A 16,233-nucleotide genomic window follows, 5' to 3' on the forward strand; every position below is an offset into this window, starting at 1 on the left:
CGGGGAGAAGTATAGACGTCTGGTTGGCCGTCTGATTTAATTAGCAGTGACACGACCAGACTTGGCTTATTCTGTTCACATTCTGTCTTAGTTCATGCAAGCACCGAAAGAAGAACATTGGGACGCAGCTTTGCGAGTTGTTCGATACTTGAAGAAGTGCCCGGGCCAAGGAATATTACTTCGGTCTGATAGTGAGTTGCGATTGGAGGGTTGGTGTGATTCTGATTGGGCAAGTTGCCCGTTGACTCGACGTTCGTTGACTGGTTGGTTTGTGTTACTTGGTATGTCTCCTGTGTCCTGGAAAACCAAGAAACAACATACGGTTTCTCGCTCTTCTACAGAAGCAGAATATCGTTCGATGGCAGCATTGACATGTGAATTGAAGTGGCTACGACAACTACTGAGTGATTTGGGGGTAGTACACAAGAAGGGTATGAGTATGTTTTGCGATAGCCAGTTTGCATTACATATTGCGCAGAATCCTGTATTTCATGAGCGGAAGAAACATATTGAGGCCGATTGTCATTTCGTTCGAGATGCGATTACAGAAGGGATTATTTGTCCGTCGTATGTTTCTACAAAGGTACAGTTAGCAGACATCTTTACCAAAGCATTGGGAAAAGTACAGTTTGAATTTTTTTCTCGACAAGATGGGCATTCGAGATCTTCATGCTCCACCTTGAGGGGGATGTTACGATAGAATATTATGTTAATATTATAGAGTCCTAATTATGTAAAGTTACCGGTTTAACCTCTCTAGGTTAATTGTGATGTACTATATATATGAGTTGAGATTCAATGAGAAGGGGACGGCTTAAACACAATTTGTCACTCACACTTCAATTACATTGTAGTTGTACGGAGAAAATGAGCAATAATCCTCTTTATAATTACATGATTAACTTTAAGTTTGATGACAAAAGGATGTCGGACCTTCTTCTGGAAGCGGGAAGGTGAGTCATCGAATTGACTCTTTCACACAAACTTGAAAAAAAAAGCTACTTTTGACATTGTTTACTCTAACTTGCATGTGTTTGAAGGTATCTACACATTTTGGTGTTAGATCGGTTTAACTCCATTTTCATAGTATTTTAGAAGATTTCCTACACAATACTTGCACGGGTCATGTTACTTTCCTTTTAAAAAAATATTCTTGCATTGTTCATTTTAAATTGAAATCGCGCTAATTTTTTGTTGTAATTTGGACTAGGTATTGAGTTTTATTGTTATGAAAACCTAAAATTAAAGCTCTTAAATTCTTCGCAAATTTTATTACGGCTTTTATAATATTTCGACTATCGACCTTTCAACTTCAATCCACTAAAAGGACATAAAATCATAATTTTTTCGGACCCTCATATACAAATTCTTGGATCCGTCCTTGGGATGAAACCTGTGAGTCTTATATGTGGTGAATCTTTATTGCTATGCATATGTTTTTATTGTTTTAAGAATGCTTTCAATATGTCATAGTACATGATGTTATACATTATATGTCAAAAATATTTTTGCTATATATAGGTTAAAATCTGGGAGCTTGAAGGCAAGGTAGTAGGAATATACTTTTCGGCCAATTGGTTTGCTCCATGTCGAAAGTTCAATGAACTTCTACTTGATGTTTACGAGCAGCTTAAGAGGCAAGGGTGTGATTTTGAGATCGTCTTGGTGTCTTCTGATGAAGATATTGACGCGTTTAACAGTTATCGCGCTACCATGCCTTGGCTTTCAGTGCCATTTTCTGATTTGGAGACTAAAAGAGCCTTAAATAAGAGTTTCAATGTGGAAGCTATGCCTTGTTTAGTTTTCTTACAGCCTAATTACGATGGCGTGGATGGTGATGATGCTACAATGCAAGACGGAGTTGAGCTTATCTATCGATATGGAACCGAAGCCTTTCCTTTTACTAAGGAGAGGTTGGAGACATTGCACAAGGAACAGAAAGACAAGGAAGAAAGGCAGACGTTTCTTAATTTGTTAACTAATGTTGATAGAGACTATCTTTTGAGCATTAATTCTTCGTCTTACCAGGTTAGTATATATTTACCACCTCCAACTATATGTGGATATATTTACCACTTTCTCTGTTATTGTCATTATCGATAATTTTAAACTCAACATACCTAATCTGCACCCGAGTGTACACCGTGCAACTTCTCACATTTTCCCCTTATAGATGAGGAGAAAATGAAAGAGGGATAACCAATGGACATAAGTAACCCTTGGGAGTTCGTTTCACTCAGACGCACCCAATAATTTTTTGGATTGAAACATATTTCCTCTATTTCACAATAGATGCATCATGTAGACTTTCTGCAATTTTAAATATGATATTTGAACGTCAATATCCTTGATTATATAATAATAAAATTTACAAAAATTAGATATTTTGAAATATATACAAGTCTTCTATTCATTAAATATTGCACAATGGTTGACTAATTTACATTTTCCAACACATATATAGATTCTTAATATCTCGAATTATGTATAAGTAAAATTATAAAAAATTGATATGAATCTAACAATATCAGATATTTCATAACTCTAATTTTCTTAGATATGAATCACAAAATATGATCAGAGGTAGGGGCGGACCTATGGTATCCTCATAGGGTCCATAGGGACCCCCATTATTTTTGAAAAAAATTTAAAAAGTATATTCATTTTGGAAAAAAATAAAAAAAATCTATATTTAAATAGGAAAAGCAATAATGAGTAAGGCAATAGATTATTGGAAAGTGGAAAAGTGGAACAACAATTCCCACTTTTCAATGTCAGTCACGTGAATGATGAATCTCAGCATTCCAAGAATTGTAATTAATTCTTCATTCAATAATAAACTTAATAATAAAACCAAAAACCCCCCCAAATTCTAAGCTTTACTATTCTCTTTCACAACTCCAAAACCAACGGGCTCCAAACCCTCTAAGGCTCCAACCTCCCCTCTCCTAGTGTCTGATGTTGTAGCTCGCCTGCCAGCTACCTTTACCGTCGCTGCCTTGCCGATTATGCTCTTTGTCGCTGCCTTGCAAATCTCCTTCATTGGTCCCTAGAGTTTTATCATCATCTCATATTCTCACGTTATTATCCTCTTTGCTCTTAATTTTTCAATTATTCAATTGTTTAATCTTAATAGTTTTTTATAAATTAAATTTTTGGTGATTAATCATAGAATTGATTACTTTTTAGTGTTTGGATGATCTTGATTAGTTGATTACTTTTTTTTTCTTTTGATAGTCGATGAGTTGATTAACATGTTCACATGGTTTTCTCCTACTGTTCTAGGAGTTTTCTCTCGTAATCACATGGACTAATTTAGGCAAGATAGTAGTGGTCTATTATTAGGAGTGTTTAGGATTAAAAAGTTTTATGTTTCACTTATATATTACATTATCAATGATTTGATTCATTTCTGATTTTCCGGCCCTTGTTTGCATTGAACAACAAGGATTGCAAATTAGTCTTAGAAAGATTGGGTTATGAATATGAGCTTATGACATTTATCTATTGTGAAGCTGTTTCAAGGAATGAAAAATTGTCCCGGACAATTGTAATTTTTTGTAATAATTTTCATTTGTTAATTTCATGTATCTTATGAACGAATTATTATTTTGGCGATTGAAATTGGTATGTGACTTTTAAATTTTTTGTGCAATGAACGTGTATTAAATTTTGGACCCCCATTTTATAATTTCTGGGTCCGCCCCCGATCAGAGGTCTAGTGTGAATAATGTAGAAAACAAGATAGTGCGATATTTTTGGAACGGAAGAAGTAATAAGATTAACTCAATTACAATTAAAAATATAAAATTTGATTTTATATGTTAGTAATAAATACTCTATATGGTTAAAGTTAATAAATGAATAGTGTAAAAGTAAAAATAATGCATTTGAAAAGTAGAGGAATTACATAGAATGAAATATTACGTTTCTCTATGTGCATTAACATGCATGTTTCTTTTGTTACTTGTATTAATTTATTTTTCTATGTACATTAACAAGATTATTTTATGGATGTAAATTGCAACGTTTGGATGAAGGAGTCAGTATGTTGTCCAAAGTTGATGATTTTAATGTGGATTATTTGAAATATGACAGGTACCCGTGACATCTTTACAAGGCAAGACAATAGGACTATACTTTTCGGCACAATGGTGCCTACCTTGTGTGAAATTCATCCCAAAGCTAATCTCCATCTACCAAAGGATCAAACAAAACCTACCAAAAGAGGAAGATTTTGAGATAGTGTTCGTGTCAAGTGATACCGATGAAGCATCCTTTCTCTCTTACTTTGAACGAATGCCATGGTTGGCGTTACCCTTTGGTGACAGGACCACCAAGGACCTTGCTAAGCATTTTGATGTGCGAGAGATTCCGTGTTTGGTCATCTTGGGTCCAGACGGTAAAACCGTGACCAAACAAGGGAGGTATTTGATAAACTTGTACCAGGAAAATGCTTACCCTTTCACTGATGCAAGATTGGAGTTTTTGGAGAAACAAATGGATCAAGTAGCCAAGAGTTTGCCCAAATCAGCATTTCATTTAAAGCATCAACATGAGCTTAATTTGGTGTCTGAGCGTACTGGTGGTGGGCCTTTTATCTGTTGTGATTGTGATGAGCAAGGCTCTGGGTGGGCTTATCAATGTCTTAATTGTGGGTTCGAGGTCCATCCCAAATCTGTTAGGCCCATTCAACACCCCAACACATGATTGAGAAAGAGATTGATCGATCCGGGAAAGAATTATCAGTTATGTAGAGATGCCATTAAATACTAACAAAATTTGGTGTTTCTTTCCCATCATCCCTGTAAAACTCAATATGATCATATAAAGAGGTTCGTGATGTGAATCATTGTGGTTTGTGATAATATGCTTCTCATACAATATTGATTGAATGCGGGAATTTTACTTCATTCCAAAATGTCTAGCAATTTTACAAGGGTAGCATAAGTGTTAGAATCCAACCTTCCTTTACTTGTATTTCTCCTTTCTATTGCTTTCTAGGATCTTTCTAATAGTTTTCTAGGCTTTAGGAAGAATTATTATGTTACTGTAATTCCAGTGTTCACTGGGACAATTTAGCTAATTCAAAATAAACCTCTATGAGGGGTATGAACCAATACCTCTCATCAGAAGTTGCCTTTGCTTAATTCATGTGTTGTTGCTAGCCTTTATAGATATTGTGCTGTCGCATGCTTTTAAGCTTTCCAAGACCCATCAAAATCCCTTGCAAAACAGATACACTCTCGTCGTCGGTCCCGCTTGTGCCTGCTGTGCGCACACAAGCGCCCCGATCGACCCTCGACCCTCGCTCTTGTCGCTAATAGGCAAGAGTGCCCATTCTAAGGCAGACATCCGCTCGTGCCCCGAGCCTTGAGATTCACTTTCCGCACAAGGCTTGCGTCCTTGCCGTCCCATAGGCAAGAGCGCGCCGCACGGATCCGGTGTCAAAACACTCGGACCGTGACAGTTGGTATCAGAGCCAAGGTTCAAACCTAGGCATCGAGAGACCCAAGCAAGCAATTTGAGATGGAAACGATCGAAGAAAGACTAGCCTGGCTAGAAGGCAAGTCTGAGAGCTGGACCCGACTCGAGGAAATTGTGATTGGCCAAGCCAAAGAGATAGAAAGACTCGAGGGCGCGGTCGATGAGCTCATGCAAGAGAAAGAAGCGCTTCAGGAACAACTCAACTTTGTCCAGAAGCAAGCTGAAGATGCCCAAGACAAATGCGCGACACTGATGCGCGCTGCAAGGACTGACTCGAGTGGGGGTGGTGCGATGAAGATCAAACCTCCAAAACCTCGAGACTATAGTGGGGCTAGAGACTCGAAGGAAGTTGATAACTTCCTCTTCGACATGGAGCAGTATTTCAGAATTTTTCAACTGAGTGACAATCTAAAGGTGGATACTGCGACCATGCACTTGTCGGATGATGCGAAGCTGTGGTGGCGCACCAAGCACGCCGACATCGAAGAAGGGAAAATAAAGATAGACACCTGGGAGGAGTTCAAGAAGGAACTCAAAGATCAATTCTACCCCGAGAACACCGAGTTTGTTGCAAGAATGAAGCTACAGGAGATCCGCCACAAGGGCTCCATACGCGACTATGTGAAGGAATACTCGGCCTGCATGTTGGACATCCGAGACATGAATGAGAAAGATCGGTTGTTCAACTTTGTTCACGGGCTGCAAGAATGGGCGCAGCGCGAAGTATTGAGGGCGAAAGTGGACATGCTTTCGGCCGCTATGACTGCTGCAGAGCGATTGATGGACTACTCCGCGGGAAGGGGTCATCGCTCGGAAGAAGGAACAAGGGGGACGCCTACAAGCTCGGAGGGCCCGACTCCAAGCTCACCCAAGAGTGTGAGAAGTGACTCAAGGGTGTCGTCCAGCTCAGTCGGAGGATTCAAGAAAGGAAGTGGGGGAGGAGATTCACAGAAATCCTGGTCATCACCTTCCGTATCAACAAAGGAATCCAAGATCAACACGCCCTCGGGAAACTTTAGTAGACTGAACTGTTTGCTATGTCGAGGCCCACACAAATGGTGGGAATGCAAACACAAAGGGGAGATCGACAACCTACAGAGGAAGTTGTCGGCCATGTCCGTGGAGGAAACCCCAAAAGAGACAGAAGAAGAAGCATGCCATGAGGACGAAGAACCCCGCAGAATGAGTTCCGTCTACATGATGTATGCAATGGGGAAAGAGGTCCCGAAGACAAGAGAGGAATCCACAAACATGATGTACGTGGACCTCGTGGTAAATGGGAGGAATGCTCGAGCCATGGTAGACACTGGCGCCTCTCACAACTTTGTGACCGAAACAGAAGCCCGAAGATTGGGGTTAGTGCTCAAGAAAGGAGGCGGTAGCATGAAATCCGTCAACTCCAAAGCCAAGCCGATTCTCGGTGTGGCAGAACAGGTGGAAGCAAAGTTGGGAGACTGGGAAGGAAAAATGAACTTCACTGCCGTCAACATGGACGACTTCAACCTTGTGCTTGGATTGGAGTTCCTCCGCACCAGCAAAGCAGTTGTAATGCCTCACTTGAATTCTTTGCTTGTAGCAGGTGGACAAACTTGTCTAGTTCGAAGTACAGGTACCCCCACAAAGACAAAAGAGAAGGGTCGATTCCTTTCGGCAATGCGAGTGATGGAGCCACTCAGAAAGGCGACATCTCAGATACCCCCTCGCATCAGAAACAAGAGACAAGATGCAAGCTCAAGCCAAACCGCTTCGAGCCAGAAACCAAAAACAAGGAAGACTTGGATTCACAAGACTCACCAGCCTACCGAGACACAACAAGATTCAAGAAGACTCCAGCAACCGCCATCAACCAACGGCGCAGAGAAGACTACAGAGTTTAGAATAGGAGCTTTTTCTTTCATCTTTTGTAACTCTTGTAAGTCGACGAGGGCGTCGACAGCTTAAGTGGGGGAGGATGTTAGAATCCAACCTTCCTTTACTTGTATTTCTCCTTTCTATTGCTTTCTAGGATCTTTCTAATAGTTTTCTAGGCTTTAGGAAGAATTATTATGTTACTGTAATTCCAGTGTTCACTGGGACAATTTAGCTAATTCAAAATAAACCTCTATGAGGGGTATGAACCAATACCTCTCATCAGAAGTTGCCTTTGCTTAATTCATGTGTTGTTGCTAGCCTTTATAGATATTGTGCTGTCGCATGCTTTTAAGCTTTCCAAGACCCATCAAAATCCCTTGCAAAACAGATACACTCTCGTCGTCGGTCCCGCTTGTGCCTGCTGTGCGCACACAAGCGCCCCGATCGACCCTCGACCCTCGCTCTTGTCGCTAATAGGCAAGAGTGCCCATTCTAAGGCAGACATCCGCTCGTGCCCCGAGCCTTGAGATTCACTTTCCGCACAAGGCTTGCGTCCTTGCCGTCCCATAGGCAAGAGCGCGCCGCACGGATCCGGTGTCAAAACACTCGGACCGTGACAATAAGGGCAATTTTATGTATATTGATGTGTTTTTTTTTCTTTGATGCAAAACCAAGAAACCTTAATTAATAACAAAACTTCATAGTTGCAGAATCCTTTCACAAAACTGCCACATCAAATTATAGGGACATATACATGCATATTGTTATGCCTTCTGCAGATGGGGCAAGAATTGTTGAGGACAAGCCATTTGTCTATGCAAAGTTTATGAAACTGGTGCTGACATTGCACCAAGCATCGCACACTCTGCTCTCCCGCCATGTCCTACTCAACAAACATCAAAATCAATTTAATTTATCAAAATAAATGGGAGAACATATCTCATGATAAAAAGTACCTGGAGACATATGGGACAAGAATCACAAGATCCTTTGATTTCTAGATTATCATTCATCGTTGTCCCTTGTAACATTTCACCTAGTAAATAATTCATGTTGTTATCTTCCTCTAACGTTTCACTAAAGCTTTCCTCAAGAATCCTCATCTGAATTGATGACAACAACATTCCAATCAAGCTAATTAGTATTAGTAAAGCTCTAAATTAACACAAGTTTACCATATACTACCTCCATCTCTAGCGCTTTCGATCTATTTAGAAAGCTTACCAACACATCTGCCTGCACAATATATAAGAGTAAAGGATGCTCATCTTCGATATATAAATATATATAAGTATATTATGTAACAAAAAAACAATGTATTATATAATTACCAAGAACATAACAACATCTTCAACTATTGTTTGCACCATCATCATAATGAAAAACACAAAAAGCTCCAACTCTGGAATTCACCCACATAAGAATAATCAAGATAATTTAAAATGCTAATAAGTGTTAGAATTGTGGTAACATCAGAGTATTAATTAGAGTGTATAGAGATAGATGACCTAATTTGGTAGTTTGGGGATAATGACTTCACATGAATGAATGAATGATAAGTTAATAATATTTGCAGTTTATAGTATTCTACTCTGTACGTGTTTAAGCTTCTTTGTCAGGTATACAAGGCCAACCGACATCATCCAGAAGCTTTTAGTAAATGGTATACGCAACTATTCACTATTTAATTTTATCCATTTTTTGGGAGATCGGATTTTAACTATGTGTTTGTAGTCGTGATGATGATCCTATTTGATTCATATTTGAAAAATTGACAAATCTTGCGATTCTGCACAAGTACATCATCAATAAACCCCCGCCATACCAATTGATGGGAGAATTATGTTTGGTATAGAATTTTTAAGTGATGAAAATTGATCATTTAATTATTTCTATTATCTAATGTTAAGTATGAGAGGTACTCTGATAACAAAATCTATTTCCTAAGGATAATTATTAGTTTATTAAAAACATTTATTACCTTTCTAAAACCTATGGAAACAAGTTGTTATCCTCCTCAATCCTCAACTTCTTACAAAACAACTAATAATTGTATTACATCGTCTTTTCCCCTTCTTATTTGTTTCATTTCCCTTTCCATTTCCTTTCCTAAACTTATACCAAACATGGATTTAAAGTGTATTGGGATGTATAGTAAATGCGATGCATTATACCCATTCCATATAGTAAGAGATAATATCCGAGATCCCAATTCCCTGCAATGGATCAATGTAAAATTGTAAAGGAAAACTGCTTTCCTCCAATTTTGTTCCTTTCTTGCATCAGTCACCCACTACAAATCCCTCTCCATATCTCAGAGGACAATGCTAAACCACCTTTTTGGTTTTTCCTTTCTCTTTTGTTTCTCTCAATATCTCATGTACTCTCAAGTAACATGTGTTAACTACTACAATAAAAAAACACAAATACGAAAGGTTTGAGCTTTAGAACTAACAAGTTGTAAATTACGGCCGGAGTACAATTTAATCATTTTACTCGCAACGTTTGTCACTTTCACGCATGTCAAAGTTGGAAATCCTAGTGAGAATACAAAAGAAAATGAGTGGGAAGTGGGAAAATGTGGGATTATGAAAAGTCCCACATGGAAAAAATACAAACCATATTCAATGTTTATATTTGGGGACTTGAGGGATTCATTTGGTTAAGAAAGCATGTGAGTGGCATGGGTGGACACACAACACGCGCGGGCCGGGCCTTGGTACTGGCAACCGCAAGAGTTCTACTGCATCGGAGGTAGCGCGGAATTGTCTTTTATTCGTTCCAATTACTTATTTAGCTAACAGCCATATTTTGAAAATACACATTAAGACAAATCCCACATGACTATGTTTTATTTTATGTATAAATCACCAACAATGGTCAAAATATAATATGTGAATAATGTAGAAATAACAAACGTTGCAAATATTAAAAATCAAAGGAAGTAAGTGTACTATTTTTTTCACTATGTAGGGATTAATATGATTATAATACAATTTCAACTTTGCTAGAAATAACTTAGCAACCTTGAATTGTTTAGATTATAACATATTACGTACAACTGTACAAGACATTGGCCATCACAAAATACAAACAGTGTCCTAAAACAATAAGTATACTAAAAAAAGTTGGGATTCATTTACTGAATCAACTATTGTAAATGCATGCAGGACAATATGGTGGGTTTTTTTGGGAATTTTACATTAGTTTATATGTCATCATTTTAAGATAAAATTCTTTACGAATTGAATGGGGAGGATCCTAAGTCATACCACAAAAAAGATGCAGCTAATAAGTCAATCTGTTTTATTTTTCAGAAAGAGAGACCAGTCCATAACTTTTAAATGAAAGAGTTAGATCGATATCATCACTCACTTAAAGTATTTGGTTTAACATATAGTATAAACAAATAAAACAGCGCAATTATACGGGTTATATTCTAATTCAAAATAATTATCAAAAACAAAAAGATAAATCAAACTGGCTTATCTATCTTACACTAGTACACTAAATTCAACGTGATGTATATCATCTAATAGTCACACGGTAGTAACCAGACGTGAAAAATTAAAATGATGCAACTATATATAACGGAAGAAGTACTGATACATCCCGTAGTTCACACGCTAGTTGTAAATGTTAAACATGCACTATGGAATTGAATCAAACAAAAACATAAAGTGAACAACAATGACTAGATCGAACCATCATTTCTCAAATGCAAAGCAAAGCCCCAAAAATTCACAATATGAAGTGGACTCATTTCCTTCCTTTTTCCTACATCCCATTTACCAATTAAAACTTCGTTAACCCAAATTCACACTCTTTCTCCAAAAATGGGAAACTCCTTTTGGTGTCCAAGAACTTATGAAATTTCAATCTCAACTTCCTCTGACACTTCTCCAAGAAATAGAAACAGATCATACTATAAACCACCACCACTTCCTCCCTTACAACCACCACCACTTCCTCCTCCTTCCTCGTCGTCTGCGGCACCGGGAATTGGTCCTATTCTAAACAAACCATATGTTGACATCACATCAACCTACCATCTAGAGAAAGAGCTAGGAAGAGGGCAGTTTGGGATAACATACTTATGTACAGAAGTTTCAACAGGGTTGAAATATGCATGTAAATCAATATCTAGGCTAAAACTAAAGCATAGAAAAGATATTGAGGATGTTAGAAGAGAGATTTTAATAATGCAACATTTAAGTGGACAACCCAATATTGTTGAGTTTAGAGGGGCTTATGAAGATAGAAATAATCTATATTTAGTCATGGAGCTTTGCTCAGGTGGAGAACTGTTTGATAGGATTGTGAGTAAAGGTGGCTTTTCAGAGAAGGAAGCTGCTGTAATATTTAGACAGGTTGTTAATGTTGTTCATGTCTGTCATTTTATGGGTGTCATGCATAGGGATTTGAAGCCTGAGAATTTCTTGTTGGTTAACAAGGATGAAGATTCTTCTTTGAAGATCACTGATTTTGGCCTCTCTGTCTTCATTGAAGAAGGTTAGTACGAGTAACTATTTGCCTCTGTAAATAATAGGCCATATTTGTTTTCGAGTCATTTTTAAGGAACTTTTCAAATTTTAACTTGCTAAATTTAGAAAGTGGTCTAGTCATCTGTGATGATGCACTATAGAATGTAAATGTGGTTGATCATGATGTGATGGAGGATTATATTCTTTTAGGAAATTATATGAATATTCCTAAGATGCATTACTTTGGACATTAATTCATTCTGAAGGAAAGTATACTTGGTAAGCATACAAGATAAGTATCATTGAGTTTGCTTGACAGTAGTCAGTATAGGTGCAACATAACCCTCCTGAAATCGAAACAACTGTTTGATATATAATTAAGCAAGTGTGGACTCTGAAAGAGATTGCTCATTATGGTTAAGTAGGATTATTTAAGCTGATATTGAAGCTATTGTTACGATTGATGTGATTGTCTAGCATCCGTTAAGTAGATAACAACAATATATTCCCCTCAAACATACAGTTGCTTTTCTAATTAATCATTTCTATCTGAGTAATGACTGTTCTTATTTATAGGACTAGCTTAATGTCTCATCACATGTTTTGATCATGTTAATTAATGTCTGATGTAGATAGTTTTGTCCTACAGTTATCTGATATGCTTACATGAAGTTGTGTTGTTGAAAATGACATGAAGTTACAGTTTCTCATGTCCTTCAACAGTTATCTTGGTCATTATAGGACTAATATTGGAAACTGCGGGCATTTACAGAATATGTTTATGGATCATATACTGTTACAGTTCCTTATGTCCCTTTTCCATAGTGTCATCTTTTATGAGATAGAATTTTGACTGAATAAAACTGTCAAATATTTTAGCATATGTTATTAAATTTTGGCACTTAGTATGATGATGGAGTTATTTGAGGTTCATCCATAGATAGAGTGAGCAGTGAAATGAAAAATGCAGATAAGGTTTACAAGGAACTTGTTGGAAGTGCATATTATGTGGCGCCAGAGGTTTTGCTGCGCCGGTATGGGAAAGAAATAGATGTGTGGAGTGCTGGAATCATTTTGTACATTCTTCTAAGTGGAGTTCCTCCCTTTTGGGCTGGTAAGCATAAGGCATATACTTTCCTCATTTCATATAACTCCGTTCTGTAACTTGCCGTTATTGAAAATTTGAAACTGTTTCAGAGAATGAAGCTGGGATATTTGATCAGATACAGAAAGGGAAGCTTGACTTGGAAACCCCTCCATGGCCTTCAATTTCTGATGGTGCCAAAGACTTAATTTCTAAAATGCTTGAGAGAAACCCTATGGCGCGTATAACTGCTGCACAGGCACTTGGTATGTATGTTTTTCTTTGTGTTCAACTAATTAAGCTAGGTTGATAATAAGGACATATTATTTCCTATGAATCAGAACATCCATGGCTCAGAGAAGACGGTGATGCTTCAGAGAAACCTATGGACAGTGCTGTACTGATTAGGATGAAGCAGTTCAGAGCAATGAACAAACTCAAGAAGCTAGCTCTTATGGTAAACATGCTGAGTTCCTTTTACATTATTATTTATTAGTGCAGTTGTATTAACATGATATTCCATCCTATGTCGGTAATATATTTATTTCTGAATGATGGATGTGAAATTGGATTGATGAAGGTCATGGCAGAAAATCTTTCAGACGAAGAAATAAAAGGTTTAAAAGAGATGTTCAACAACATTGATACTGACAGAAGCGGTACAATCACGCTACAAGAACTTAAACATGGTTTGGCAAGGCTAGGCTCAAAGCTAACAGAATCAGAAATAAAGCAGCTAATGGATGCTCTAAGGACTTGGATCAACCTTCAGAATTTATTTTATTAATTGTTTAAAGTAATGTGCTAGTATTAAATCCTTGTTATCAGGCTGATGTTGATAAGAATGGAACTATTGATTACATGGAATTCATCACGGCTACTATGCATCGACATAGACTGGATAAGGAAGAGAATATGTACAAGACTTTCATGTACTTTGACAAGGATGGCAGTGGGTTAGTCTGCTACAACATGCATATTTTATTTCATCTTCTGTTTTTCCTTAGGTGATGTTGAAGTTAAAGTTATACTAAAGATTTGGTTTTAAAACTTTGTTTGGCATTTTAGATTTATAACAAGAGAAGAGCTGAGACAAGTCATGACAGATTTTAAGATGGGAGACGAGGCAACTATCGATGAAATTCTGGATGATGTAGACACTGACAACGTAATATTTCTCTCTTATTTAACTTTTCCTGCAGCCTTGCATTTGTTATAGTGACAGATTATGGATGATGTAGACACTGACAGATTATGTTTGCGTGCAGGATGGAAGAATAAATTACGAAGAGTTTGTAGCAATGATGAAGAAGGGCACAGCAGATTCTGATGGAAAGCAAAATGAATTATTTGTGTATAAGTGAAATGTGTAACAGGGAACAAGGATGCAAACAAACAATCATTGGTGCATTGCTTTTTATTCTCATTATCTTCTTTACTTTGTAAGGCTTTTTTTTTGTCCCTGAAGCTAATAAAGTGTCTTGTATATTATTCTACTTCTTATTTATTTTATCTCAATGATTGAACGAGAATGGTTCTCGACCCTCGTGTCTCTCAATCTCAAATCTTGCTTCGTGTCTCTCGACCCGACTTTCTCATTAAACTAGCAATTTCGACCGTGCAATGCATGAGAACATTATTATAGAGTGTTTGAAAAACTTAAATCATTTGATTTGTAATTTGTTTCAAGTTCAAGTAAAAAAAAAAATCGAAAATAAAGAAATGTATCCCCTCACTCCGGAAATGAGGCATACACAAAAAAAATAAAAATAGAAAAGTAGCTGTTTCTCCCTTGCTTGTCTACACTTGTGCCTTATTGTATCCACATATGTTGTTTGTTCTTAGTGATTGCATTTGTGCCTTATTGAGAAGGTTAGTGCAAGTTGAAGTAGTTGATGGATACTAGCATGTGATGTATTGTAGGTCACTTTGCAAAGCATGTGTGTATTGTCCTCCCATTGATTGTTGAAGCTTCACCCCATACCCAATATTGTTTGCACATTTTTCCGCCACAAAGAACACCCAACAGGAATAAAGTACTCTCGAGATGAGTATGTTTAGTTTGATTGCAAGCATTTTCTAGAACTTTGCCAAGTCTGGAGTAAGTGAATCGTCCGGATCATTTGAGCACATTAGGCTCACCCACAATACACACTTTGTCATGAGAGAGCACGCTATCAAGTGAACTTTGTTGAGCTTCGCGAGCTTTAGGCAGACACACGTAGGGGCTGTTTATTCTATCGTATTATTGTTTTTTGGACTTTGAATGTAAGTTTTAAGCCTTTGGCGAATTCCGTTTAGAAATCGCCAAAAACCCCAAACTTGGTCCTGTTTATTGAAAAAGGTAACCTCTAGATTTGACATGATTTTTGACAATCTCACATTCCAACCCCAAGGGGAGCCAAATTCTAGTGTCATACTAATGACGTTAACTGGTTTTGAACAACGAACATCGAAATTCAATTATAAAAGTGCGTAAGAGCACCTACGGCGTTAGAACGCTGAATTTCGATGGAGTTGCCACCAAACAATTTTAAGGGTCCGGTTTGGAAAGACCATGACTCGGGATAAGACATTTGGAATTGAAAATCGAATAGGGATTCGGATTTGGGAACGAGGCACTTATTTAGAAAGACTTGCAAACTTGGTTTATTCAAGACAAAGATCGTTTTCGTACAAGAAAATCTTAATCATGACACTAGTTAGGCGGGTTTTGGCATGCATGTTTAGAACATAGAATTTCTAATTGTACGTGATCGCTTCGCTTTTAGTCAAATTCAAGGACCTTAGGCTGGTTGCTAAAAAATTATCTTATGTTAAGCGTGATCGAACTTTGTATTTTGTTGATTAGCATAGGAGGTGATGAAAGCAATAAACATGTAAAGCAAATCATCACAAATAATAGAATAAGGGTGCATAAAAGTAAAGATTAAACACCACCTATAATGGACTAGGTGTAACAAACCGCCTAGAAGGACTAGGCGTGCAAATTGAATGAACTGTAAAGGTGCGATATTGAAATAAGCAAGTTAAAGCATAAATAATTGAAATTGAAATAAAGGATCGAATTGAAATGTGCGATCTTGAAAGTTCAATCAAGGAAAGCTTTGTTCAGGCATGACATGTTTCCCTTTGAACCCAATTTTTGTATGAATCTAACTTAAAATGAGGTTGCTCATTAAATAGAATCATCGATTTTGAACTTGAATATTAAACTTGAACTTGAATGTTGAAATTAGGAGGCTAGATATTCAAAGATTATAACTTTTATGCTAAAAAGATCTAATCTTTAATGTGCTCCAAGACTTGAAAGTGATCTATTTAAAG

General features: G+C 37.3%; 2 protein-coding genes and 1 pseudogene across 3 annotated transcripts; 2 read left to right on the forward strand and 1 right to left on the reverse strand.

The window, feature by feature from the left end:
* Positions 1-1,371: 1,371 nt before the first annotated feature.
* LOC130462555 (probable nucleoredoxin 2) lies at positions 1,372-4,849 on the forward strand. 2 transcript variants are annotated; one of them, XM_056831027.1, is made up of 3 exons: positions 1,372-1,395; positions 1,522-2,028; positions 4,099-4,849. In XM_056831027.1, the coding sequence occupies exons 1-3, from the start codon at positions 1,387-1,389 to the stop codon at positions 4,708-4,710; spliced, it is 1,128 nt and encodes a 375-aa protein (XP_056687005.1). In that variant the 5' UTR covers positions 1,372-1,386; the 3' UTR covers positions 4,711-4,849. The 2 variants fall into 2 exon arrangements, 1 of the variants encoding a protein (XP_056687005.1); XR_008923047.1 differs by lacking the exons at positions 1,372-1,395; positions 1,522-2,028 and adding an exon at positions 2,038-3,080 and having other exon boundaries at positions 4,099-4,239.
* A 3,109-nt stretch (positions 4,850-7,958) lies between these two features.
* Positions 7,959-8,873, reverse strand: LOC130459148 (NEP1-interacting protein 1). The gene is made up of 5 exons (XM_056831029.1): positions 8,847-8,873; positions 8,670-8,740; positions 8,524-8,574; positions 8,295-8,441; positions 7,959-8,221 (listed from the first exon to the last, which is right to left on the reverse strand). Exons 2-5 carry the CDS (start codon positions 8,712-8,714, stop codon positions 8,072-8,074), a joined length of 393 nt encoding a protein of 130 aa, XP_056687007.1. The 5' UTR covers positions 8,715-8,740; positions 8,847-8,873; the 3' UTR covers positions 7,959-8,071.
* Positions 8,874-10,986: 2,113 nt separating this feature from the next.
* LOC130462554 (calcium-dependent protein kinase 29-like) lies at positions 10,987-14,418 on the forward strand (annotated as a pseudogene).
* Positions 14,419-16,233: the final 1,815 nt, after the last annotated feature.

This window comes from Spinacia oleracea, chromosome 6 (assembly GCF_020520425.1).
Source record: "Spinacia oleracea cultivar Varoflay chromosome 6, BTI_SOV_V1, whole genome shotgun sequence".
Lineage (NCBI taxonomy): Eukaryota > Viridiplantae > Streptophyta > Magnoliopsida > Caryophyllales > Amaranthaceae > Spinacia > Spinacia oleracea.